Source organism: Lonchura striata, chromosome 27, assembly GCF_046129695.1.
Source record: "Lonchura striata isolate bLonStr1 chromosome 27, bLonStr1.mat, whole genome shotgun sequence".
NCBI lineage: Eukaryota > Metazoa > Chordata > Aves > Passeriformes > Estrildidae > Lonchura > Lonchura striata.
Window position 1 is genome coordinate 9,004,535 of NC_134629.1, and position 26,755 is coordinate 9,031,289.

At 44.1% G+C, this 26,755-nt stretch overlaps 1 protein-coding gene across 4 annotated transcripts in view; it reads left to right on the plus strand.

The window, feature by feature from the left end:
- Positions 1–26,755, plus strand: part of SCN8A (sodium voltage-gated channel alpha subunit 8) — a 69,092-nt gene that overhangs the window by 6,998 nt on the left and 35,339 nt on the right. For 2 of the 4 annotated variants that reach the window (XM_077788688.1, XM_077788685.1), the window contains exons 2-8: positions 2,587–2,916; positions 13,626–13,743; positions 15,867–15,957; positions 16,892–17,020; positions 20,991–21,082; positions 25,704–25,925; positions 26,311–26,374. In XM_077788688.1, coding sequence (XP_077644814.1) covers positions 2,641–2,916; positions 13,626–13,743; positions 15,867–15,957; positions 16,892–17,020; positions 20,991–21,082; positions 25,704–25,925; positions 26,311–26,374 — 992 coding nt within the window. In that variant the 5' untranslated portion in view covers positions 2,587–2,640. Of the gene's footprint in view, positions 1–2,583; positions 2,917–13,625; positions 13,744–15,866; positions 15,958–16,891; positions 17,021–20,990; positions 21,083–21,279; positions 21,372–25,703; positions 25,926–26,310; positions 26,375–26,755 lie in introns of all 4 variants that reach the window. The other 2 variants (XM_077788686.1, XM_077788687.1) reach the window with 2 other exon arrangements.

Sequence of the window (26,755 nt, forward strand, 5' to 3'; positions counted from 1 at the left end):
AGCTGGTTCTGGTGCTGGTTCTGGAACAGGTTCTGGTGCTGGTTCTGGAACTGGTTCTGGTGCTGGAGCTGGTTCTGGTGCTGGTTCTGGTGCTGGAGCTGGTGCTGGTGCTGGTTCTGGTGCTGGAACTGGTTCTGGTGCTGGTGCTGGAGCTGGTTCTGGTGCTGGTTCTGGAACAGGTTCTGGTGCTGGTGCTGGTTCTGGAACTGGTTCTGGTGCTGGTTCTGGTTCTGGAGCTGGTTCTGGAGCTGGTTCTGGTTCTGGTGCTGGTTCTGGAACTGGTTCTGGTGCTGGTTCTGGTTCTGGTGCTGATTCTGGTGCTGGTGCTGGTTCTGGAGCTGGTTCTGGAGCTGCAGAGCTGGGCTGGTGGGTGCTGCTTTTGGGGGAACCAACTTCCCACAGCTCTGCTTCTCCTCGGAGCGAGGGGCCCTGTGGCCAGCACATTTCTTCCTCTCCCTCTCGGGATTTTTCACAGAGAGAAAAGAAAGAGAGAACAATTCCTATTTCTGCTCCTTGTTTTTCCCATGTGGAATGCCTTGGGAGAATTGTTTACCTGGGGTGAGTGCTTGGTTGGATTCTGGTGAGGATTGTTTGGGCCAATCTGACCCACCTGGGGCTGGACTAGAGAGGGTCACGATTTGTGTTAGAGTCAGAAAAAGCAGTATGCAGTTTTAATATCCTCCTTTTATATAGTATATTGATGTATTTTAGCATAGTTAGAATAAAGAAATAATTGAGCCAGACATTGTCATCTCTTCCCATTGGGTTCACCTGCATTTACCATCCCATGCAGGGATGGGACAAACCCTGCCAGAGCACCTGGAGGCTCTGGAGTTTCTTCTCCCCTGTGCCCTGCAGCTCTGCCTTTGCTTTTGTCCTTTGTGGCATTTCTGATGCCAACAAGACCCCGTGTGTAACCCAAATCATCAGGGAAAATTGAACTTTCAGGGATTACTCTTGTGCTTGATGGACGTGTTTTGAAATTATTTTGGTTTTATGGCCTCGGATTAATAGAAACCCTCATAACTGATAGAATTGTGCAATGGGTTGGGTTGGCAGAGACCTTAAAGCTCATCCTTAAAGCCATGGCAGGGTCACCTTCCCCTGTCCCAGGCTGCTCCAAGCCCTGTCCAGCCTGGCCTGGGGCACTGCCAGGGATCCGGGGGCACCCACAGCTTCTCTGGGCACCTGTGCCAGGGCCTGCCCACCTCCCAGGGAGCATTTGCTTTAAATAAATCTGCAAAATAAAAAGATGGGGTTTGTCTCCCTGTCTCAGAGCAGGTGAGGCAGGTGAGCCTGGCGAGGGCTTGGCCCTGCCAGGAGAACCTCCAGAATTCAACCTCCAGAATTCAACCTCCAGAATTCAACCTCCAGAATTCTCCTTGCGCTCGGTGAAGTCGTGAGGGAACTTCTCACGACTGCAGGGACACCTGACAGGGCAGCAAGGAGCATTTTTTGGGAATGCTCAGCGTGCTCATATTGGTGCTGGTGCTGTTTTAAACCCAGCCCCAAGCTGCTCCTGTGTGCAGCAGGGAATGCTTTGCTCAATCCCTTGTTAGCACAGTGAGGAACCTGCTGGTACCCTGCTCCAACTTGGGCTGGCTTGGAATTTTGTCTAAAAATCAGTTTTGCTGAGTGCAGTGACTGGTCAAGCTGTTTTTGCAGGAAAGTAGTGGCTTTGAGGGCAAAGTTCCTTTACAGAATGTTTTTTTCTCCGTGCCGGGAGCTCGTTTTGGGAATGAAACCAGCAGCTGTGCTCCTCACTCTGATGCCTTCAGTTTTAGCTTTCATGTTTTCCAGGTTCTGTATTGGTGCAGAGCTCTGGATTTCATATAAAGTGTTTTAGCAAGTTCTCCTCAGAGTTCAGTCAGACAAAAAAATCCTTTTCCAGCCTAAAACCAAGGACACCGCTGCAGCCTCAGGCCCAAAAAGTGTCAAAAACAACAAATTGAGGGGAGCAATTTGTGAGGATGGGACTGCATCACCTGATATGTAAATGAACCAAACTTATAATTGTATGAAAAACTCATGACTCAAAGTCCACCTTGGGTGGAGCCCTGGCTTGGCTCTGGTACTGCCCAAGGTGCATCCACCGAGGCAATCCTTTTAATAAATGCAGGAGCCTGATTTAATAAACCCCAGGAGCCTCCCAGGGTATCACCTACAACCTCAGGGCTTGAAAAATATGAATAACAATTTATAATGAAAAAGTTGTGACCATTGTCCATCTTGGGTGGACAACAAGAGCCACGATTGGGCTCTTGTACCGCCCAAGGTGTACTCACTGAGGAGATCCTTTTAATAAACGCAGGAGCCTGGTTTAATAAACCCCAGGAGCATCACCTACAACCTCAGAGCTTCAAAATTTATAATTGTATGAAAAACTCATGATCATCTTGGGTGGACAATGAGCCATGACTGGGCTCTTGTACTGCCCAAGGTGTACTCACTGAGGAGATCCTTTTAATAAACGCAGGAGCCTGGTTAATGAACGCTCAGCCTCCCCGGGCATCGCCGTGGCGGGGCCGTGGTGGGCAGGGCTCCCCGTGCCCGTTCTCACCTGGTGCTCCTCTCTCTCCCCAGCAGAGCTGACCTGCCCGGGCCGCAGCACCTGGAAAGAAGCTGCTGCAGGATGAAAAGATGGCAGCGCGGCTGCTCGCACCACCGGGCCCCGAGAGCTTCAAGCCCTTCACGCCGGAGTCGCTGGCCAACATCGAGAAGCACATCGCTGAGATGAAGAAGAAGCAGCGCTCCAAGCAGGACAGCAGCCACCGCGATGACGACGAGGACAGCAAACCCAAACCCAACAGTGACCTCGAGGCGGGCAAGAATTTGCCTTTTATCTACGGGGACATCCCCAAAGGGCTGGTTGCTGTGCCGCTGGAGGACTTTGACCCTTATTATATGACCCAGAAAGTGAGTCTGCAAAGGAAGGAGTTGCTAAAGAGCTTTTTTTTATTTTTTTTTTTCCCTTTCCCTTTTTTTTTTTTAATTTTTTTGGGTATGGTTTAAAGAGAAGATAAAAAGGAAGGGAGTCTTGGATGGTTTGGTTGTTTTGCTTTCTTGTGTGTTTTTCTGTGAGGTTTAATAATAGAGGTGATCACATCACCTCTATCACCTCAGTCTTTAAGGATGGAGTTAGGAGAACAAGCTCTGGAAACTAAAAATAATCCAAGTTGTGCTCATGTGCCAGTTTTAACCATCAGGGCAATAAGAAGGATTTCACTGAGGGGTAACAGTAAGTGTGTGTTTCATCACTTACCTGGAATTCAGTCTGGAGTTGATGGTTATGATGCACTGGGACGTGGAATCATGGCAGAAAAGGAGACTAATTAACTCGCTTTCATCTTAATTTTAATTTGCCTGGGACCAAGGTGGCAGGAAGCATTTATGGGCGCTGAGGTGTTTGGAGAGATGATGTTGCCGGGGGTGGTTGGCAAACTCAGCTGGGGTGAAGGGGAGGGATCCACCGGTGATGGATTGAGCAGCGTGGTCACTGATTTTCTGAGGAGCCGAGGTTCCGCAGCGTTTAATTTAATTCAATTTAATCTTTGCCACAATCTGCCTGAGCCAGCTGAAGCTGTCACATCTCCACGAGGCTCAGCTGTGCCTCTGGGGGAGCTGCAGATGGAGTGGGTGGGTGACAGGAGCTGGGATGTGGCTCTTGGAGCTCGGAGCTGCCTGCGTGTGAAATCCCGGCCGTGGGTGACCAAGGTTTGCTGGGTTTTTGTTGGGACACACCTTTGTGCCACGCTCAGAGGTGACTGAGACTGCCAGGGCATTGCTCACGTGGAATCAGCTGCATTTGGGGAGGGACGAGTGTACCTGACCCTTCTTCATCATGTTCACACTGATTAATTTAATTGGTTGGTTGTGGCAATTAATTCTTGTGTCCAGAGTGTGCTGAGGGCAGGTCCTGGCTCGGAGCAGGGCTGTGAAATTTGGGAATCTGTGTGTGCCCAGCTGATGTGTTCCTTCAGGAGCTGCTGTGGGAGCAAGGCGGCGTGGTCATCCTCAGCAATGCTTCTCTGTTTATTTATTCTTTATTCATTCAACTTCATTTATTCAAATATTTTCTCTTTATTAAACCAGTCTGGTTCTGGTGATGGAATGGCAGGATTTGGGTCGGGAGGGACCTTAAATCATCCAGTGCCACCCCTGCCAGGGACAGGGACACTTTCCACTAATCCCAGGCTGCTCCAAGCCCTGTCCAGCCTGACCTTGGGCACTTCAGCTTCACAGGAGAACCCCCGAGGTCTCTTGACCCCTTTTACCCCCCAGAGGAGTGTTAGGAGGTGTCTGTGATCCCCCTGGCAGGTTTCTGAAGCCTCTCTCTGTGTCTCTGAGTTGTTGGGGTGCTGTCAGTGGGAGAGCTGGGCTGATTCCTGACTCATGGCTTTTTTTTTGGCTGAAGGGGCAGTGGGCAGAGCTCCGTGGTTCTCCACGTTCCCCCCCGAAGGAGGAGGCACAGGGAACCCCCTTATCCCTCCTGCTGCATCCCTCTCCACGTTTGCCTCCCAACACGAGGCTATTAATAAACCTTTCATTTTTAGAGCGAGGAATGAGCTGCACCCCCCTCTCTGAAGGCATCTGTCACATCTCTGGGAGGGCTCTGTGGAATCCTTGGCAGGCTGAGATGCAGGGAAGGTTCTGGAGATGGGAGCAAACCCCTCCCCAGCCCTGCTGACCTCGAGCAGGGTCTGGCTGTCCCCAGCACCCCTGAACCCTCTGCTCCCTTCCTGTTGTGTCCATCCCAGCACGGCCTTGCCTTTGTGCTCCTCCCAACAGGCAGTGACTTTCCACAGAGAAATTTTTTTTTAAAGCAAATAAAAAAAGGCCCTTCTCTGAATCATCAGGAATTGCGAATCTGCTTGAATCACGGGAAGTTTTCCAAGATTTTTTTGCATCACAGGTCTTTGCTTTTGCAGCGTGCACAGGGGCGAAGCAGCCGGTTCCTTCTCCCTGCAGCAGGACAGGGTGATCTTGGTTTGTCTGAGGAAACTGGAACTGCATTTTAGCAGAGCAGCTGAACCTCCCAGCACCTGCAAACTGATCTTTAAAGGAGAAACAGCGTGAGCTGGAAACAGGAACTGCCACAGGGAGCCACGAGTCCTGGGTTTTAGCCCAGCAATGGTTTTGTCCAATATGCTCTGCTCAGTTTCATTCTGCAATATGAAAATATTGTCACAGAATTCCAGAATCCCAGAATCTTTGAAGCTGGAAAAGACCTCCAGGATCAAGTTGAGCTTGTTCCCAGCTCTGGGCACATTCTAGGCCCTGTCTTGTAGTGAGGGGTAAGTCATGACTGAGGAGAGTCTGGAATCCCTTTGCTCACAGGTTTAGCTCCTTTTGTCTCTATGTAAGGACCAGAAAGAATTTTTTTCATTCTTTGTTTTTAAACTGATCTTTAAAGCATATCTGGGAGCTGCTTCAGCTCCTTTTTGTCTCTGTGTAAGGACCAGAAAGAATTTTTTCATTCTGTGTTTTACAACTTGTGAAGGCCTCCCAGTTCCTAACCTGAACAACAAGGCAGGAGCAATAGTTGCCCATTTTTATTATGGAAACCCAAACAATTTCAATTAATATATCCAAAAGGCAAGTACATGAACTTCCTCGGTCACATGTGCGAACAAAATTCAGGAAAACCAAGATTCAACCCCAGCCATGGGAGCAGAGCATGGCCTTAAATCCTTCAGTGTTTCTTAAGACATCAGGACCATCTTCCTCTCTCATTCCTACACCCTTACCAGGTTTCCATTTTGAATGCTTTTCCATCTTCTCTTTCCTTCTGATCCACTTGTGGCCCAGCCCATTCCTGTGAACACCTCCTCACCCTGTTCTTTCCCTCTGGACGTGATCTTTGCCAGGTTGGGGCCGTTTTTAATTCCCTCAAATTTCCAATTCCCTCGAATTTCATCCCTGCTGCGGAGCGAGGTGAAGCTCCTGCCGAGGCTGCAGCTGTGAGGCAGCAGAAGGTCCCTGGATGTTCTGCGAGCTGAGGCTGTGGATAGGTTGAGGTGGATGGATTTTGGGGGGAAAGGAACAATCCAGGCGCACGCGAGGGTTGAGGCTGGGCTGGGATTCCGAGGTCACCTCCGGCTGCCAGAGAAGCACCTGAGGATCCAGGGGAGTGACTTGCAGCTTTGTGGAGTCACACGCCAGCTTTGGAAACGGGCCCCGTGGGTCCAGAATGTCACCTTGGCCCAGGAGAATCTCCGGGAGGCACGGCTGGCTCGGGAACGTTCCTCGGGAGCGCGGCCGTGCAGGCAGAGGTGGCGACTCTGCAAGGTCACGGCACCATTCCCGGGTCTGCATTTCAGTGAAGTCCCCAACGCAGAGGGAAGAGTCAGAGCCATCCCAAAAATCAGCTTTTTATTCTTATTTCCAGCGTCTCGTTGCCTTTTCCAAGTCTTGAGTGCTTAATGGTGGTTTTTTTTCCTCCCGCTCTGCCTCTCCAGTTGGCTCCAGAGGAGCAGGAAAAGTGGGTGTGGAAGGGAAGGAGTGAAGAGCGGAGGTTGGATTCCCTGGCAGCCGTGTTCTCCATCCTCTCCAGGTGTTGGAGGAAGGCAGAGTGTGCTGGAGCTGCTGCTGAGCGTGGCTCTTGGTGCTGTGGATCCAGGCGTGCAGAGCTGGGATCAGGGAATGCCAAATGTGGAATCTCTGCTCCCATCCCCTAAATAACTGCAGCCCACTCGTGGTTGGGAGAATTATTTCTGCCCAGGAGGCAGAGTGGATTTCTTTGCGCAGAAAACTTCAAAAATCAGGAATTCTCTCCAGCAGCTCCACATCCCCCCGGGGCGGGGGCAGCTCTGCAGGTGGGGTCTCACCTGAGCAGGGCAGAGGGACAGACCCCACTCCCCTGCTGGGAGGAGCTTGGGGGGTCCTGGGGCACCCCAAATCCTTCTCTGCAGAGCTGCTCTCAGGGCTGACTGTGTCTGTAACTCTCCAGCTCACAGAGTGCCCAAAATTGCTGTAAATTCCATTTCCAGCAATGCCTCACTCGGGGTGTCACCAGGATGGCACCACTGTCCCTGCTCCACTGTTGTGCCACTGCTTTGGGGGGTCCTGGGGCACCCCAAATCCTTCTCTGCAGAGCTGCTCTTAGGGCTGATTGTGTCTGTAACTCTCCAGCTCACAGAGTGCCCAAAATTGCTGTAAATTCCTTTTCCAGCAATGCCTAACTCGGGGTGTCACCAGGATGGCACCACTGTCCCTGCTCCACCTTGTGCCACTGCTTTGGGGGGTCCTGGGGCACCCCAAATCCTTCTCCCCAGAGCTGCTCTCAGGGCTGATTGTGTCTGTAACTCTTCAGCCCACAGAGTGCCCAAAATTGCTGTAAATTCCATTTCCAGCAATGCCTCACTCAGGGTGCCACCAGGATGGCACTGCTCTCCCTGCTCCACTGTTGTGCCACTGCTTTGGGGGGTCCTGGGGCACCCCAAATCCTTCTCTGCAGAGCTGCTCTTAGGGCTGATTGTGTCTGTAACTCTCCAGCTCACAAAGTGCCCAAAATTGCTGTAAATTCCTTTTCCAGCAATGCCTCACTCGGGGTGCCACCAGGATGGCACTGCTCTCCCTGCTCCACCTCGTGCCACTGCTTTGGGGGGTCCTGGGGCACCCCAAATCCTTCTCCCCAGAGCTGCTCTCAGGGCTGATTGTGTCTGTAACTCTCCAGCTCACAGAGTGCCCAAAATTGCTGTAAATTCCATTTCCAGCAGCCCCAGTGGCTCGCTGGGGGTGCCACCAGGATGGCACCGCTCTGCCCTGTGTCACTGCTGCAGGAACGTGCTCCCAAATGTTCTGAGGCTGTTCCTGAAGCTTCTAAAAATCTCCTGCCCACTCCCCCTCACTCCTCAGCCCTTGCAGAGCTGCTCGGTGGCAAACCCGCAGGAAGCAGGGATGTTTGAAATCTTGCTGGAGCTGGATGTGATTCTTGCCATCCCCCAGTTGGTTCTGTTGCTCTCCCGAGCACAGTCATCATTTTGCAGATTGATTTTGAGGAAACCTTCTTTTCCTGAAACCTTCTTTTCCTGAAACCTTCTCTTCCTGAAACCTTCTCTTCCTGAAACCTTATTTTTATGAAACCTTCTTTTCCTGAAACCTTCTTTTCCTGAAACCTTCTTTTTATGAAACCTTCTTTTTATGAAACCTTTTTATGAAACCTATTTCCAAGGTTTTGGTGGGTCCTGAATGAACTTGATGGAAACTTAAAAGAGGATGGAGTTTTTTTTCACAGCTCTAACAACAAACGGAGGATTTGGGAAGTCCAACCAGACAAAACCATCTTCTTAAACTGACTGCAAAAATCCCTTTTTTTCAGGTATCACCTTTCCTCTGAGTTTTTGAGCTCTGCTTCAGCACATCTTAAAAGCTCTTAAGGGTGTTCTTGGCCCCGATCCAGAAAATGTTTTAAGAGCTTGCAGCCATTTTGAAATGGAGTTTTAATGTCAGCAGCAGAGCAGAAAAGTAAGAGGGGATTTAAATTGCCAAACACTTATTGGCTTTTGGGCTTTTCCTGCTATTGATGGGAGCAGGTGGAGGTTTACTCAGGGTTTTATGGGGCACCCAGGGGAATGGTGGATCTCGGAATTGTCATAATCCATGGGCAGACTGGAATTGTGGCACCTCTCTGCTGTGAGGGTTGTGCTGGGATTTACAGGCAGAAATTCAGCAAGTCCTGTGGTCTGAAAGGAGAAACCTGGGCAGAGCACGGGGAGAAAACAAGGAACCAAAAGATAAAAAAAGGGAGAAAATGGGGAAAAAGTCACAGAACTGGTGAGGGCTCAGCAGGAAGGACGTGGAGTTCATGTGTGGTAGGCAGGGGGGATGAAAATTTGGATTTCTTGTTGGAAAGGGTGGTCAGGTGTCACTGTTGGACACAAAATGAGTACACAGCAGTTCAAAAGAGAAAGTTTTAATCAAACATCTGGTATTTCTAGAATTCCAAAGGTGACCACGGATTGGAGGATGGAATTACCACCTCTCCAACCACACTGGTGAAACCAGCAGTCCATCAGTTCTCTCCTGCCACAGAGAAGGTGGCAAAACAATCATTATTTACAGGAACAGCGCGTGAGAAACTCCTGGAGAAATATCTAAACATCATCAGAAGGTTTATCAGAACTTTAAAACTTTCAAAAGAACTATAATAGAAAACACTTTTAAAAATCAGGGCAGCAGTCAGGCCTGGGAAGGGGTGTTGCTACAGGACACGAGAAGGCACAACACGAAACACTGCGATGGCAAGGTAAAAAAGAAGAAAGTTGATTTTTTAACTCACACCTTTTATATTTTATATTGGAGAGTGAATTGTCCACCTCTCCTAAGACATTGGACAAACCACCAGTACATCAACTTCCTCCAGGAATGTAAAACAACACGTTGTTTGTAGAAAATGTGTGGGGAAGTTCTCTAACAGAATATAAACTCAGAAGGTTTAGAAAATCCTCAGAATCGGGGCGACCAAGGGGCTGCCCGGGGAGGTTTGCAGTGCCCATCCCTGGAGGTGTCCAAGGGGGAGTGGACACAAGATGCCCTCGGTGGCCTTGGAGAGGATTTGGGGGTTCCGTGGTTTTTATGGCAGGCGGTGCCAAATTCCTGGCTCAGGCCTTTTCCAGGGGCTCCCAGCCTCTGCTGGGGCCGTTCCCTCCACCCCAGCTGAATTTGGGGTTGTTCCACCTCTGTCGCTGTTGAGGCAGGACGGGGATGAAGAGATCCAGAGCAGGAGGCTGTGAGAGTAAAAATTCCCATTTATTCAAAATACACAGCTCTTATACAGAGCTTCGTGAGGACCAAATCCATTCACCGAGTTCTGAAGTGAAAACAAGCCACAGCATTGGTGCAGAGTGCTTGACACACAGTGATAGAATTTAACTATAAACGATGTGAAAAACAAGAGAGATAAAGAATTATTTACATTCTTTCCCAGCTCTTTCCCAGGTTTCTGCCTGGCTCAAAATTCTCAGTTTCTTTCTTTGACTGAATCTGAGACCCACACATCTCCATGAAGCCACACATCCTTTTTAGATCCTTTTTAGAGAGATTTACAAAGTTTAGTGATCATTTTTAAAGAGATTTACGAAGTTTAGTGATCCTTTTTAGAGAGATTTACAAAGTTTAGTGATCATTTTAGAGAGATTTACAAAGTTTAGTGATCCTTTTCAAAGAGATTTACATAGTGATCCTTTTCAAAGAGATTTACAAAGTTTAGTGATCCTTTTTAAAGACATTTAAAAAGTTTAGTGATGATTTTTAAAGACATTTAAAAAGTTTAGTGATGGTTTTTAAAGAGATTTTCAAAGTTTAGTGATCCTTTTTAAAGACATTTAAAAAGTTTAGTGATGATTTTTAAAGACATTTACAAAGTTTAGTGATTCTTTTTAAAGACATTTACAAAGTTTAGTGATGATTTTTAAAGACATTTTCAAAGTTTAGTGACGATTTTTAAAGACATTTACAAAGTTAGTGACGATTTTTGAAGAAGTTCACCAAGGAGTGCCAGGAAGGTGCCAGGAAGGGCCGGAGCCGATCCCTGGAGCTGGCTGTGCCCGAGCTCTGCCGTGGCAATTCTGCAAAACTCGGGGCCTTTTTTGGAGCTTCGTCCGTGCCGAGGAGAGCTGGTCAGGAATTCTTGGTGCTGCCAAATGGTCAGGAGTTCTTGGTGCTGCCAAATGGTCAGGAATTCTTGGTGCTGCCAAATGGTCAGGAGTTCTTGGTGCTGCCATCTGGTCAGGAATTCCTGGTGCTGCCATCTGGACAGGAGTTCTTGGTGCTGCCATCTGGACAGGAGTTCTTGGTGCTGCCATCTGGACAGGAGTTCTTGGTGCTGCCATCTGGTCAGGAGTTCTTGGTGCTGCCATCTGGATAGGAATTCTGGATGCTGCCATCTGGTCAGGAATTCCTGGTGCTGCCATCTGGTCAGGAATTCTTGGTGCTGCCATCTGGTCAGGAGTTCTTGGTGCTGCCATCTGGTCAGGAATTATTGGTGCTGCCATCTGGATAGGAATTCTTGGTGCTGCCATCTGGACAGGAATTCCTGGTGCTGCCATCTGGTCAGGAGTTCTTGGTGCTGCCATCTGGACAGGAATTCCTGGTGCTGCCATCTGGTCAGGAGTTCTTGGTGCTGCCATCTGGTCAGGAGTTCTTGGTGCTGCCAAATGGTCAGGAATTCTTGGTGCTGCCACCTGGATAGGAATTCTTGGTGCTGCCATCTGGTCAGGAGTTCTTGGTGCAGCCATCTGGTCAGGAATTCTTGGTGCTGCCACCTGGTCAGGAGTTCTTGGTGCTGCCATCTGGTCAGGAGTTCTTGGTGCTGCCATCTGGTCAGGAGTTCTGGATGCTGCCACCTCAGGGCTGCCCAGGGCTGCTGTGAAGTGCTTTTGGTGGGGATGTGTCGATGGTTGTGACAAACTCTCCTCGTGCTGAGCCACAATCCCAGTTTTGATCTCCTCTGCAAATAATTGATCGAATTTACCCAAAGGAGCCCAAAGGTGTTTCATTGACGAGGAAGGCGACAGGTTTGCTAAGATGGGTCTCCAGGGGGAGGCTGCGCTGGCACCGAGCCCTGCTGGGCTCTGGGGCCATCCTGGCGAGGATAAAAATGGGGGAATGGTGCCAGGGAAAGGGATTTGGGCACAAAAATGGCATTTCTGCCTCTGGCTGGGCTGGTCCTGGTGGTTTGCCCCCGGCGCTCCTGGTGCTGCTCGCTGCAAGGAGATGGGCCAGCAAAATTCTGCCCCATGAACGCGTGGAGCGCGGCCCAGGTTCTGTGGGAAAACATGAACCTGAAATTTATCCTAAATGTTCTGTGGGAAAACATGAACCTGAAATTTATCCTGAAAGGTTATTTGGGAAAAATTCACCTGAAATTTATCCTAAATGTTCTGTGGGAAAACATGAACCTGAAATTTATCCTAAATGTTCTGTAGGAAAACATGAACCTGAAATTTATCCTAAAAGGTTATTTAGGAAAAATGCACCTGAAATTTATCCTGAAAGGTTCTGTGGGAAAACATGAACCTGAAATTTATCCTAAATGTTCTGTGGGAAAACATGAATCTGAAATTTATCCTAAATGTTCTATGGGAAAACATGAACCTGAAATTTATCCTGAAAGGTTATTTAGAAAAAATGCACCTGAAATTTATCCTGAAAGGTTATTTGGGAAAACATGAACCTGAAATTTATCCTGAAAGGTTATTTAGAAAAAATGCACCTGAAATTTATCCTGAAAGGTTATTTGGGAAAACATGAACCTGAAATTTATCCTGAAAGGTTATTTAGAAAAAATGCACCTGAAATTTATCCTGAAAGGTTATTTGGGAAAACATGAACCTGAAATTTATCCTGAAAGGTTATTTAGAAAAAATGCACCTGAAATTTATCCTGAAAGGTTATTTGGGAAAACATGAACCTGAAATTTATCCTAAAAGGTTATTTAGGAAAAATGCACCTGAAATTTATCCTAAATGTTCTGTGGGAAAACATGAACCTGAAATTAATTCCACAGGTCCTTAATGAAGAAATGAATCCGAATTTCACCCCACAGGTCCTTAATGAAGAAATGAATCTGAATTTCACCCCACGGGTTTTTAATGAAGAAATGAATCTGAATTTCACCCCACAGGTCCTTAATGAAGAAATGAATCTGAATTTCACCCCACGGGTTTTTAATGAAGAAATGAATCTGAATTTCACCCCACGGGTTTTTAATAAAGAAATGAATCTGAATTTCACCCCACGGGTTTTTAATAAAGAAATGAACCTCCCATCTGAGGCAGCTCTATGGGGAAAGGCTTTTCCAGGGGTTTGCAGCAATTTATTTTATTGTGATTTTTTGGGGTGTGTGATAATTCACCTGTGGGGAATTTTGGGTCAATTCGAGATTTCCAGCAGTTTATTTTATTGTGATTTTTTTGGGGTGTGTGATAGTTCACCTGTGGGGAGTTTTGGGTAAATTTGTGCAATTCCTGCTGTGATTTTCCTGCATTAATTCTCTTTTTTTCCTTAGCTTCATAAAGGAAATATTAAAAAAAAAACCACAAAAATGCTTTTTTTTACCTGGAATTTCATCCGATTTGTGCACTTCCTGCTGTGATTTTCCCGCGTTAATTCTCTTTTTCATTATATTCATAAAGGAAATATTAAAAAAAAAAAAAAAAACACAAAAAATGCTTTTTTTTTACCCTGGAATTTTATCTGATTTGTTCAATCCCTGCTGTGATTTTCCTGCATTAATTCTCTTTTTTTCCTTAACTTCACAAAGGAAATATTTAAAAAAAACCACAAAAAATGCTTTTTTTTTCTCTGGATTTGTCTGATTGGTGCACTTCCTGCTGTGATTTTCCCGCATTAATTCTCTTTTTTTCCTTAACTTCACACAGGAAATATTGAAAAAAAAACAACACAAAAAATGCTGTTTTTTCTCTGGATTTTGTCTGATTTGTGCACTTCCTGCTGTGCTTTTCCCACATTAATTCTCTTTTTTTCCTTAACTTCACACAGGAAATATTAAAAAAAAAACCACAAAAAATGCTGTTTTTTCTCTGGAATTTTGTCTGATTTGTGCACTTCCTGCTGTGCTTTTCCCACATTAATTCTCTTTTTCTTTCTCTTTTTCCCTGCAGACCTTTGTAGTACTAAACCGAGGGAAAACGCTCTTCCGATTCAGCGCCACTCCTGCCTTGTACATTTTAAGTCCTTTTAATCTCTTTCGAAGAATAGCAATTAAAATTTTGATACATTCATATCCTTTTTTTAATTACTCCATTTCCTCGGCGGGATCCTTGGAAACCTCTCGGCTCCGTTGGTTTTTTTCCCTGTTTTTTTTCCATTTGTTGGGAAAATCTCTTTTTTTTGGTTCCGTTTCCAAAAGAAAAAATGGAGATGTGACCTCAAAAAATCCAGATTTTTACTGGGGGAAACACATATATGTTATGTATAATATATGCTATATATCGGTTATATAGTATATATTTATATATCATTATTTCGTTATATAGGTATAATTATTTTTTTATATTATTTATTTATATATGATGTTTTTTATAGTTATATATATAAAGTATAACTATGTGTAACTATATATGTATATATAGTTATATAGTATAACTATATGTAATTATATATGTATATATAGTTAAATAGTATATATGTTATTGAGGATATAAATAGTATAATAACATAGTATATTAAAAATATATAGTATATAAATATTGTATATAATCTAGTGCATACAGCATATAGTATATCTGTTATGTAGGATATAAATAGTATAATAATACAGTATATTAAATATATAGTATATAAATATATGTTATGTAGGCTATAAATAATATTATAATGCAGTATAATATAATAACACAGTATATAAAAATAGATATAAATTTTGTATATAATACATTGTATATAGCATATAGTATACATGTTATGTAGCATATAAACAGTACATATAATACAGTATATTAAAATATCTGGTATATAAATATTAGTATATATTTATATAGGTATAGTATATAAGAATATGTTATGTATAATAATACAGTATAAAAATATATTAAAAATATATAGTATATAAATATTCAGTATAATAATTATATTCAGTATAATAATAATATTCAGTATAATAATAATATTCAGTATAATAATATTCAATATAATAGTAATATTCAATAAAATAGTAATATTCACTATAATAATATTCAATCTAATAATAATATTCAATCTAATAATAGTATTCTATATAATAATGATATTCAATAGTCAATATAATAATAATACAATAATCAATATAATACTAAAAATACAATTAAATATAAACCAGTACAATCAGCACATCGATACTGCAGCATGTGACACAACACATAAAAACCAGAAATAATCCCATTTTCCCTCATTTCCCGCATTGCTGGGAGGGATCAGCTGGAAATTTCCCTTCACCCCGAAATCCCAAAATCCCCAAATCCCCGGAAATCCCAAATCCCCGGAATCCCCAGATCCCGAAATTCCCGAATCCCCGGAATTCCCGCGTTCCTTGACTGGCCGCACGGTGTTCAGCATGATCATCATGTGCACCATCCTCACCAACTGCGTCTTCATGACCCCAAAATCCCCAAAATCCCCCAAATACCCAAATCCCCCAAATCCCTGGAATCCCCAGATCCCCAAATCCCGAAATTCCCGGAATTCCCGAATTCCCGCGTTCCTTGACTGGCCGCACGGTGTTCAGCATGATCATCATGTGCACCATCCTCACCAACTGCGTCTTCATGACCCCAAATCCCCAAAATACCCCAAATACCCCAAATCCCTGGAATCCCCAGATCCCCAGATCCCGAAATTCCCGGAATTCCCGAATTCCCGCGTTCCTTGACTGGCCGCACGGTGTTCAGCATGATCATCATGTGCACCATCCTCACCAACTGCGTCTTCATGACCCCAAATCCCCAAAATCCCCCAAATACCCCAAATCCCTGGAATCCCCAGATCCCCAAATCCCGAAATTCCCGGAATTCCCGAATTCCCGCGTTCCTTGACTGGCCGCACGGTGTTCAGCATGATCATCATGTGCACCATCCTCACCAACTGCGTCTTCATGACCCCAAATCCCCAAAATACCCCAAATACCCCAAATCCCTGGAATCCCCAGATCCCCAGATCCCGAAATTCCCGGAATTCCCGAATTCCCGCGTTCCTTGACTGGCCGCACGGTGTTCAGCATGATCATCATGTGCACCATCCTCACCAACTGCGTCTTCATGACCCCAAATCCCCAAATACCCAAATCCCCCAAATCCCTGGAATCCCCAGATCCCCAAATCCCGGAATTCCCGGAATTCCTGAATTCCTGCGTTCCTTGACTGGCTGCACGGTGTTCAGCATGATCATCATGTGCACCATCCTCACCAACTGCGTCTTCATGACCTTCAGCAACCCCCCGGAGTGGTCCAAGAACGTGGAGTGAGTCCGGGCCCGGATTCCGTCCCGGGTTTTTGGTCCTGTCTGCCCCAACCCATTCGGAAACTTCTTCGGGGGGTTTTGGGGGGTTTGAGTTTGATTTTTGGGGGTTTATTTTGATTTTTTGGGGTTTTTTTGGGTTTTTATTTTGATTTTTTGGGGTTTTTTGGGGGGTTTTTATTTTTATTTTTTGGGAGTTTTTTGGGGGGTTTATTTTGATTTTTTGGGGGTTTTGGGGTTTTTATTGGGGGGGGGTTGGGGGGGTTTATTATGATTTTTTGGGGTTTTTTGGGTTTTTTTGAGGGTTTTTGGTTTTGGGTTTTTTTGGGGGTTTTTTAGGGTTTTTTTTATTTTTGGGGGGTTTTTTTGGGGTTTTTTTTGGGGGGGGTTTTTTAGGGTTTGTGGGGTTTTTTTTAAATTTTTTTGGGTTTTTTAGGCGTTTTTTAATTTTATTTATTTTATTTTTTATATTATTTTATTTTATTATTTTATTTTATTTTATCTATTTATTTTATTTATTTATTTTATTTTATTTTATTTATTTTAAAAATTTTATTTATTTTATTTTATTTAATTTATTTTATTTTAATTTCATTTCATTTAAATGTTATTTTATTTATTTTATTTTATTTTATTTTATTTTATTTCTTTTATTTATTTCTTTTATTTCTTTTATTTTATTTCTTTTATTTATTTATTTTATTTTGTTTATTTTATTTTATTTTATTTCTTTTATTTTATTTTATTTCTTTTATTTATTTATTTTATTTTATTTTATTTCTTTTATTTTATTTTATTTATTTTATTTATTTTATTTTATTTTATTTTATTTTATTTCTTTTATTATATTTATTTTATTTATTTATTTATTTTATTTATTTCAATTTTATTTATTTCCTGCATTTAACTTCTCTCTGGCCGTGCCTCCCCGCGGCAGGTACACGTTCACCGGGATTTACACCTTCGAGTCGCTGGTGAAGATCATCGCGCGCGGCTTCTGCATCGACGGCTTCACCTTCCTGAGGGACCCCTGGAACTGGCTGGACTTCAGCGTCATCATGATGGCGTAGGCGGCCCCGGCACCCCGGGCGGGGGAGGCTGGGGAAATCCGGGAAAATCCGGGAAAATCTGGGAAAAGGCTGGGGAAATCCGGGGAAAATCCGGGAAATGGCGGGGGAAATCTGGGAAAATCCGGGGGAAAATCTGGGAAATGGCAGGGGGAAATCCGGGAAATGGCAGGGGGAAATCTGGGAAATGGCAGGGGGAAATCCGAGAAAATCCGGGAAAAATCTGGGAAATGGCGGGGGAAATCCGGGAAATGGCAGGGGGAAATCTGGGAAAAGGCAGGAGAAATCCGGGAAATGGCAGGGGAAAATCAGGGGAAAAGGCAGGGGAAATCCGGGAAAAGGCAGGGGAAATCCGGGAAATGGCAGGGGGAAATCAGGGAAATGGCAGGGGGAATCCGGGAAATGGCAGGGGAAAATCCGGGAAATGGCAGGGGAAATCCGGGAATATGGCAGGGGAAATCCGGGGAAATGGCAGGGGGAATCCGGGAAATGGCAGGGGGAATCCGGGGAAATGGCAGGGGGAAATCAGGGAAATGGCAGGGGAAATCCGGGAAAAATCCGGGAAATGGCAGGGGGAAATCCGGGAAATGGCAGGGGGAAATCTGGGAAAAGGCAGGAGAAATCCGGGGAAATGGCAGGGGAAAATCTGGGAATATGGCAGGGGAAAATCCGGGGAAATGGCAGGGGAAAATCTGGGAAAAGGCAGGGGAAAATCCGGGAAAAGGCAGGGGAAATCCGGGAAATGGCGGGGAAAAATCAGGGGAAATGGTAGGGAAAAATCCGGGAATATGGCAGGGAAAAATCCGGGAATATGGCAGGGAAATGGCAGGGAAAAATCAGGGGAAATGGCGGGGAAAAATCCGGGAAAAATCCGGGAAATGGCAGGGAAAAATCCAGGAAATGGCAGGGGAAAATCAGGGGAAATGGCAGGGGAAAATCAGGGGAAATGGCAGGGAAAAATCCGGGGAATAGCAGGGAAAAATCAGGGGAAATGGCGGGGAAAAATCAGGGGAAATGGCAGGGAAAATGGCAGGGAAATGGCGGGGAAAATTAATGGAAAATGGCAGGGAAAAAAGGGATGGAGGCAGGGAAAAAGGTCAGGAAAAAATCAGGGAAAATGGCAGGGGAAAAAGGGATGGAAAAAGTCAGGGGAAAAGGGATGGAGGCAGGGAAAATGTCAGGGGAAAAGGGATGGAAAATGTCAGGAAAAAAGGGATAGAGGCAGGGAAAATATCAGGGAAAAAGAAATGGAAAATGTCAGGGAAAAATGGATGGGAAATGTCAGGGGAAAAGGGATGGAGGCAGGGAAATGGCAGGGAAAAAGAAATGGGAAAAGTCAGGGAAAAAGAAATTGAGTCAGGGAAAATGTCAGGAAAAAAGGCGGGAAAAAAGAAATTGAGTCAGGAAAAAAAGGCGGGAAAAAAAGGCGGGAAAAAAGGCAGGAAAAAAGGCAGGAAAAAAGAAATTGAGTCAGGAAAAAAGTGAGGAAAAAAGAAATTCAGTCAGGAAAAAAGGTGGGAAAAAAAGGCAGGAAAAAAGGTGGGGAAAATCAGGAAAAAAGAAATTGAGTCAGGGAAAACGTCAGGGAAAAAGTCAGGAAAAAAGGCGGGGAAAAAAAGAAATTGAGTCAGGGAAAAAAGGCAGGAAAAATGAAATGGAGTCAGGAAAAAAGGGGAAAAAAATCAGGAAAAAAAGAAATTGAGTCGGGAAAAAAGTCAGGAAAAAAGAAATTGAGGAAAACCTCAGTGAACCCCCTTGATTTTTCCAAGGAAATTTTGCCCTGATGGGATTTCAGCTCTGCAACAGCACAAAGTTCGTGGGGTTGCAAAAATAAAAAAAAAAAATATAGGATTTTCTACAAATTGCCTTGATTGATGCGAGGTTCTTGGTGGTTCCTACACCAGAGGAACCAAATATGAAATTTAAATTCCAGCCTTTCCCACCCCTTCCTTAGACTGTGATTAACAACCCATTAATAACCAATTAATAACCAATTTTAGGAACCAAATATTTTAAATTTCAGCCTCTCCCAGCCCTTCCTTGGGCTGTGATTAACAACCCATTAATAACCAATTAATAAACAATTTTAGGAACCAAATATTAAATTTAAATTCCAGCCTCTCCCACCCCTTCCTTGGGCTGTGACTGGAGTTTGGATTCTGATTAATAACCCATTAATAACCCATTAATAACCATTAATAACTAATTTTAACCAATTTTAACCCATTTCCCACCAAGCTGCAGTGTCAGAGAGGAAAAATTTGATTTTCCTTCATGTTTTTTTTCTCTTGTGCTTGTTTGGGCTGATACTGGGGGGCATTAAATTCCCGTTTTTTTCCATATTTTCCCTTTTTTTTAAAATTTTTCCATGCAAAGCCAATAACCAGCATCTCCCAACGCCTGAATTTTTGCTGTTTCTCTATCTTTCATTATTTATTTAAATTATATACAAAGAATTAGACATTCTCCATGAAAAGCCAACAACCAGCAGCTCCCAACGCTTGAATTTTTTGAAGCCCTCGAGTCCTTTTTGCAGCAGGAAAAATCCTGAATGTTGAACGTTTCTTTGCTTTTTCATAAAGGATTAAAAATGGAGGATGCTAATTAAAATGAAGGATGTTAATTAAGTGGAAGGATGTTAATCAAAGCAGAAGATTATTATGTTTTCTTAAAAAAAACATGAAGTGAAGGGAATTTACCTGAAACCTTAAAACAGAGAGGGCAGAGCGACTTAAAAATTCTTTTTATATTTTTGGACAAAAACGAAGTACAACTAGCTGTAAGTGTAATGTAAAATTAGCAGAATAAATATACATTAACCTATTGTAAAGTTCTATACATATAGAAATCAGCACGCCTCATTTTACCTTCATTTTGTCTTAAAAAAACTCACTTTAAACTTCATTTTAAACCTCATTTTACCCTCATTTTGTCTCTCTCGCTCTCATTTCGATGCCACTTCTGGAGTGTTTGAAATCACGAGCTGCTTTCCTTATGATTTATTAAAAAAATCTGGATATTGATCCAGTATCAATATCCAACTGTGAGGGACAAAAACTCCTGAACAGTTTAAAGTTAGAAAGTGATTTATTAAAAATACGGATGTTGATCTAGTACTGATATCCAACTGTGAGGGACAAAAACTCTCAAATAATTTAAAGTTAGAATGTGATTGATTAAAAAATCTGGATATTGATCCAGTACCAATATCCAGCTGTGAGGGACAAAAACTCTCTATCAGTTTAAAGTTAGAAAGTGATTTATTAAAAAAATCTGGATATTGATCCAGTACCAATATCCAACTGTGTGGGACAAAAACTCTCTATCAGTTTAAAGTTAGAAAGTGATTTATTAAACAACTATGGATGTTGATCTAGTACCAAAATCCAACTGTGAGGGACAAAAACTCTCAAACAGTTTAAAGTTAGAATGTGATTTATTAAAAATATGGATATTGATCCAGTACCAACATCCAGCTGTGAGGGACAAAAACTCTCTATCAGTTTCAAGTTAAAAAGTGATTGATTAAAAATATGGATGTTGATCTGGTACCAATATCCAACTGTCAATGAATTTTTTTCCTCCTTCTGACCCTTCTGCCTTTTCAATGCCAATATCACAAATGAACTCTTGGTGGAACTCCCATTCCTTGTTTTCGATTGGTTTCAGAACAGAGGAGCCCCACAATTGTTTCATGCTCCTAAAAGCAATTTATCAGTTTATATTCTTCGTTATAAACCCAGCTAACTCAACACTGTCCTGACAAGCAATCCCTTATTAAACTCCTGACTCTTAACTCCATCGAGGCCTACTCATTTATTGTAATTAACTCCAGGCAAGGCTCATCTCTAACTAAAACCCTCTAAAAATCTGCCAACTCTTTAAAATGTCCGCTTGGCTCACGAGCAGCCAAGGGCTGCGCAGGAGGCTGAGCCCAGCGGTGCCATTAACTCTGGTTTAATTCTGCAGGTATATAACAGAGTTTGTAAACCTAGGCAATGTTTCAGCTCTGCGCACTTTCAGGGTTCTGAGAGCTTTGAAAACTATTTCTGTAATTCCAGGTAAGGCGGCCCCGCTCGGTGTTTTTTAGCTGTCGGGTGCAGGCCCCTGTGAGTGACGTATTGCTTTGTCTGTAGTGGTTGTTGGGTTTTGGTGTGTGGCGTTGTCATGGTGTTTTTTTTTTGTTTTTGTTTTGTTTTTTTTTTTCTTTTTTTTGGTTTTTTTTTTTTTTTTTTGTGTGCGACCTCCCTCACTGCAGATATGTCACAGAGTTTGTGGACCTTGGGAATGTCTCAGCATTGAGAACTTTCAGAGTTCTCCGAGCTTTGAAAACTATCTCTGTCATCCCAGGTGAGAAGCGGTCAGCGTTAAAGGCTGGGCTCGTGTGCGTCTCCCCTCTGTATTTCCCCTCCTGCACTGCTCATTCCTCAGATTTGGGATTTGTTGTTTTTATTTTTTGGATGGGATTTGCAGTCTGTGTAACAAAGCAGTTTGAAATCAAGGCTCCTGGGCTGCCAAATTACGGGATGAACAGGCTGCCACTCCACATTTTCTGTCCCTTTGTGTGCACATTTCAGACTGATCTCCGAGACTAAAGCCAGGCTGCAAAGTTTAATTCCAGATTAAAAGGATCAGGCTCCTCTCAGGCTGGACAGCTGCAGGCTCAGGGACTCGCCCTGTTATTGTCAGTGGTTTTGGAGTTGCTTTAGGAATAATTTTATAAAGCAACAGAGCAAAACCCAACCGAGATGAAAACCTTTTGTCAGGACCACCCTTCCCAAAGCTGCTCTGGATTTGTAACTCAGCTGGGTGAGCAGTGGCCCTTCCTTTGGGACACCATGGACTGAGAAAATGACAATTTCTGTCTGGTTTGGGCTGGGAAGAACCTTAAAGCTCAACTTTTTCCAGATAATTTGAATCCCAGCTCTGACCAGCCTGGCCTGGAACACTTCCTGATCCTGAATTCTTGTACAGAAAAGCTTCATGCACATAATTCCTCAATTATGGTCTTACAGGCACTCAGCTTTCTGGTTCCCAGGTGCTCAACCTGTTCCAAGGCAGGCACCTGAAACAAATTCTCCTTTAATGATGAGTTTTGGTCTCAAAACAAAGTTCCTGTGTGGTTTTTTCCCTGATGCATTCCCTGATCCTGCAGTGCTGGTTTTTTTTCTGCCAGGGACATCCCTTTTATCCCATCCCAGACTGCCAACCCCATCAGCTGCACCTGCCTGTTGTGCATGATGATGATGATGATGATGATGATGATGATGATGATGATGGTGGTGGTGGTGGTGGTGATGCTTTCCTTCACCCACTGAGAACACCCTGGATGTTCCTACTGAGCCTTCCTTCATCTCTGGTGACATCTAAGAGCAAAAAAGAAAACCTTTGGGAATTGCTGCTGAGGGGTGGTTTGCCTTTCTCTCAGCCTGCTCCAGAGAGCTCTGGCTCGCTCAGAGAAGCATCGATGTTAAAAAACAATTTTTTTGCCTGTTTTTTGCTTTCTTCATTGGAGCAGCGTGGAGGGGATGCAGCTTTGAGGAGCTGGTGTGACAGCATGCCTTGTGTGTTCCCCTGGAAGGGAGCAGAACAGCTCAGTTTTGGATGATTCTCCCCATAAAATTCAAAATTTAGAGTTTTATTTCAAACTGAGCAGAACAGCTCCGTTTTGGATTATTCTCTCTGTAAAATTCCAAACTTACAGAGTTTTATTTCAAACTGAGCAGAACTGGATTATTCTCTCTGTAAAATTCAAACCTTACAGAGTTTTATTTCAAAGTGAGCAGAACAGCTCAGATTTGGATTATTCTCCCTGTAAAATTCCAAACTTACAGAGTTTTATTTCAAATAGCAGGGGGTGGAGCTGAGCCCTGCTAAGTTCAGCACATTTTTAATATCATTTTTATTAGAGGGACAATTTGCTGCGTATTTTGATCGAATAAAAGGGGTGATCTGCCACACACAGCCAAGGGGATCCTGTTTGGGTGTTGGGGATCCTGATCCTACCTAAAATGGCAAAACTTTAAGGTTTTTTTATCTGGTTTTGGGGGAGGATTGTCTAGGTGTGTTTCAGCAGCACAAATCTTGGCCCCCTCCATTTTGTGACAGCAGGAGGAGTGTAAAGCATTTGAATAATTGGCCTTTTGGGATATTAAATATGAAAGAATAAAGTGCTCTTTGTGGGCTTTACCACTATCATTTTGCAAGGAAAAGGTGATTTTTTAGAATGCACTCAATATTAAAATATAAAGGGGCTCCTCTTCTGCTTCAGCACACGAAATGGGAATTCTAACTCTGTGCTGAGTGACTCATTTTAGTGTTTTGAGTGCCATCTGCACCTTCTGTCAATAAGTGGAATAAAAATGCGTTTGAAACAAGATAAAAATGGGAAATACCACCAAAATTTGGCATGCCACGGCCAAAATTCTGTTTTCTCCACGGGTCTGTGTGACAGCAGCAAACTGTGACACCCATGAGCTGAACCACCAAAATATCTCTTTGGTCTTTTTTTGGTGGAAAACCTGTGGGAAAGCATGATGGCCTCGAGAAATTCTCTATATTGGCACTGATTATATTTTAATTAGCACCTGGGAACGCACCTGCATTCCACAGGATCCAGGGAAACCTGGAGCCATGGAGCACGGGGGTGGAAATTGTTGGAGTTGTGTTTCTCTCGGTGTTCCCAGTACTTGGGCTGGGATTTCTGCTGCTTCTCCTGCTTCCAAACTTCTCCTGGCACACCTGAATTTTTATGTTCCTGGGATGGGTCTAAGCACTGTTGTTCTACAAGGGTTTTGAAGGAGGAGGAGGTTTCTGGTCCAGGATTTATTGCAAAATATTCATGTGGTCTCATCTGGCACCTTGGATCTGGCTGACCCCAAATCCAGCAGTGATTTATTTTTTTTTTTTTCCCTCTTTCCTCCCTTCACTGCTCATTTATAAACCACAGAATCACACCAAAAAGGCTGACTAGAGGAGCCTAATTCAGTGTTTAAAATCCTAGCTAGTTCAGACCTGTCACCTAAAAATTAATTCTGAGCTCTCCCCGCTCAGGAGTTCTGCCTCTCAGTGGGAAAGCAGCAGGATTAGGATTCCTTTTGGAATCTTTTCCTTTTGGTCCTCAGCCTCTTAAGGATCCTCGTGGCCTCAGGAAATGGCAAAGCAGCGATGCTGGGGGTGAAACCCTGCCCTGGATGCAACCAAAACCACCTCTGAGAGGGAAAATTCTGTTCCTGAAAGGGAAAATTCTGTTCCTGAATGGGAAAATTCTGTTACTGAAAGGGAAAATTCTGTTCCTGAGGGGGGAAATTCTGCTCCTGGAAGGGAAATTTCTGCTCCTGAAAAGGAAAATTCTGCTCCTGAGGGGGAAGATTCTGTTCCTGAGGGGGGAAATTCTCCTGAAGGGAAAATTCTGTTCCTGAAAAGGAAAATTTTGTTCCTGAATGGGAAAATTCTGCTCCTGAAAGGGAAATTTCTGTTCCTGAATGGGAAAATTCTGCTCCTGAAAGGGAAAATTCTCCTCCTGAAAGGGAAATTTCTGCTCCTGAAAGGGAAGATTCTGTTGCTGAGGGGGAAAATTGTGCTCCTGAGGGGGAAAATTCTGCTCCTGAAAGGGAAGATTCTGTTCCTGAGGGGGAAAATTCTATTCCTGAGGGGGAAAATTCTCCTCAGGGGGAGAATTCTGCTCCTGAAGGGAAGATTCTGCTCTTGAAAGGGAAAATTCTCCTGAAGGGAAGATTCTGTTCCTGAGGGAGAAAATTCTGTTCCTGAAAGGGAAGATTCTGCTTCTGAGGGGAAAATTCTCCTGAGGGGGAAAATTCTGCTTCTGAGGGGGAAAATTCTCCTGAGGGGGAAAATTGTGCTCCTGAGGGGGAAAATTGTGCTCCTGAAGGAGAAGGGAAATGCTGAGACAGTTGAGTCGAGCAGGAGGAACCCAAGATGTGGAGAGTCAAAGGCATTTGATCCCTGTCAGTTGTTGCAGCCTGTGCCAGCGAGCTCGGCTCCAGCATCCACGAGGATTTTGGTGGCAGCAAAGCCCAATTTGATCCTCACTTGATAAACCCTCGGTGTGGGGGAGAGCGATTCCCCATGTTCTGCATTCCTCAGGGACAAAGGTTGGGGTTTGGGTTGGTTCTGAGCGTTCCTTGCCTCCAGCCCAGTGTTGAACTGGCTGGAATTCCACAAGGAACCTCCACCACTCATAGCCACAACCTTTCCCACCATAGAGTCACTCTTAGGTAGTGAATTAATCTGGATTTTTAGCGTGTTTTCCTTCCACAAAGAACTTCTACCATTTGTAGCCACAACCTTTCCCACTGTAGAATCACTCTTAGTGCATTAATCTGGATTTTCAGTGTGTTTTCCTTCCACAAGGAACCTCCACCCTTCAAACCACAACCTTTCCCACCCTAGAATCACTCTTAGTGCATTAATCTGGATTTTCAGTGTGTTTTCCTTCCACAAGGAACCTCTACCCTTCAAACCACAACCTTTCCCACCCTAGAATCACTCTTAGTGCATTAATCTGGATTTTCAGTGTGTTTTCCTTCCACAAGGAACCTCCACCATTCAAACCACAACCTTTCCCACCCTAGATTCACTCTTAGGTAGTGCATTAATCTGGATTTTCAGCGTGTTTTCCTTCTGCAGGAGTAATTTCTAGTCTCATTTCCCTCTCCACAGGCTTGAAGACCATCGTGGGCGCCCTGATCCAGTCTGTGAAGAAGCTGTCGGACGTGATGATCCTGACAGTTTTCTGCCTCAGTGTCTTTGCCCTCATCGGGCTCCAGCTCTTCATGGGCAATTTAAGGAACAAATGTGTGATTTGGCCAATTAATGTCAATGAGACCTTCCTGGATAACGGCTCCAAGGGCTTCGACTGGGAGGAGTACACCAACAATATGTGTAGGTATTTCTGCACCGAGGCTCCCGAAAACCTCCTGGCTTGGCTTGATGCAGCTGCCCAGGAGTTCCAGCACTGAAAACCCCACGTGCAGAAGTTTTTTTATTTTGGATCTCACTTTATTGAGGTGTTCCTAGATGAGTTCATCCTTCAGAAGGGTTTGGATGTGCGCTTTCAGCTAAATAATTTATCCAAAACATATTTTTACTGATAGATTCCTCAGCAGTGCTTTTGTGGGGGGGGCTTTTCAGTGAAGGTTTTAATAGTGTTACAATCTATTAAATCCTCTAACTGGGCTTTAAAGTGAAGGTTTTAATAGTGTTACAGTCTAGTAAATCCTCTAACTCCACATGTGTGTGAATGTAACCTCTTCTTTTTCATCTTCAGCCAATTTTTACATCATTCCTGGTGCCCCCGACCCTTTGCTGTGTGGTAACAGCTCAGATGCAGGGTGAGTGTTGAGCTTTGGGAATAATCATTTCTCCCTGATGTTACCTGAAGCTGGCCAAACCTTTGGAATATTCCCTGTTGCTTCCTCTGTTGCTTCTGGTGCTACTTCACCAGATTTTCAAATTTCTTAACTTAATTACGAGCCCATTGCTGATGCAGTGGAAGGGACATTTGCCCTGTCAGGGGGCACCAATGAATCCAATTATTTCAGTGGCATTTTTTCCCTCTGAATCCAATCAGAGGAGGATGGGTGGAGGTTCAGGAGTGGGAATTTGCCCCATCCTGTTGGTTTTCCACCCCAGCCTCCAGCTCTGGGGACCCTCGTGGCCCAAGCTGCTGCCTTGGGCTCAGGTTTAGGGAAAAGCTGCTCCTTGCAGCGAGG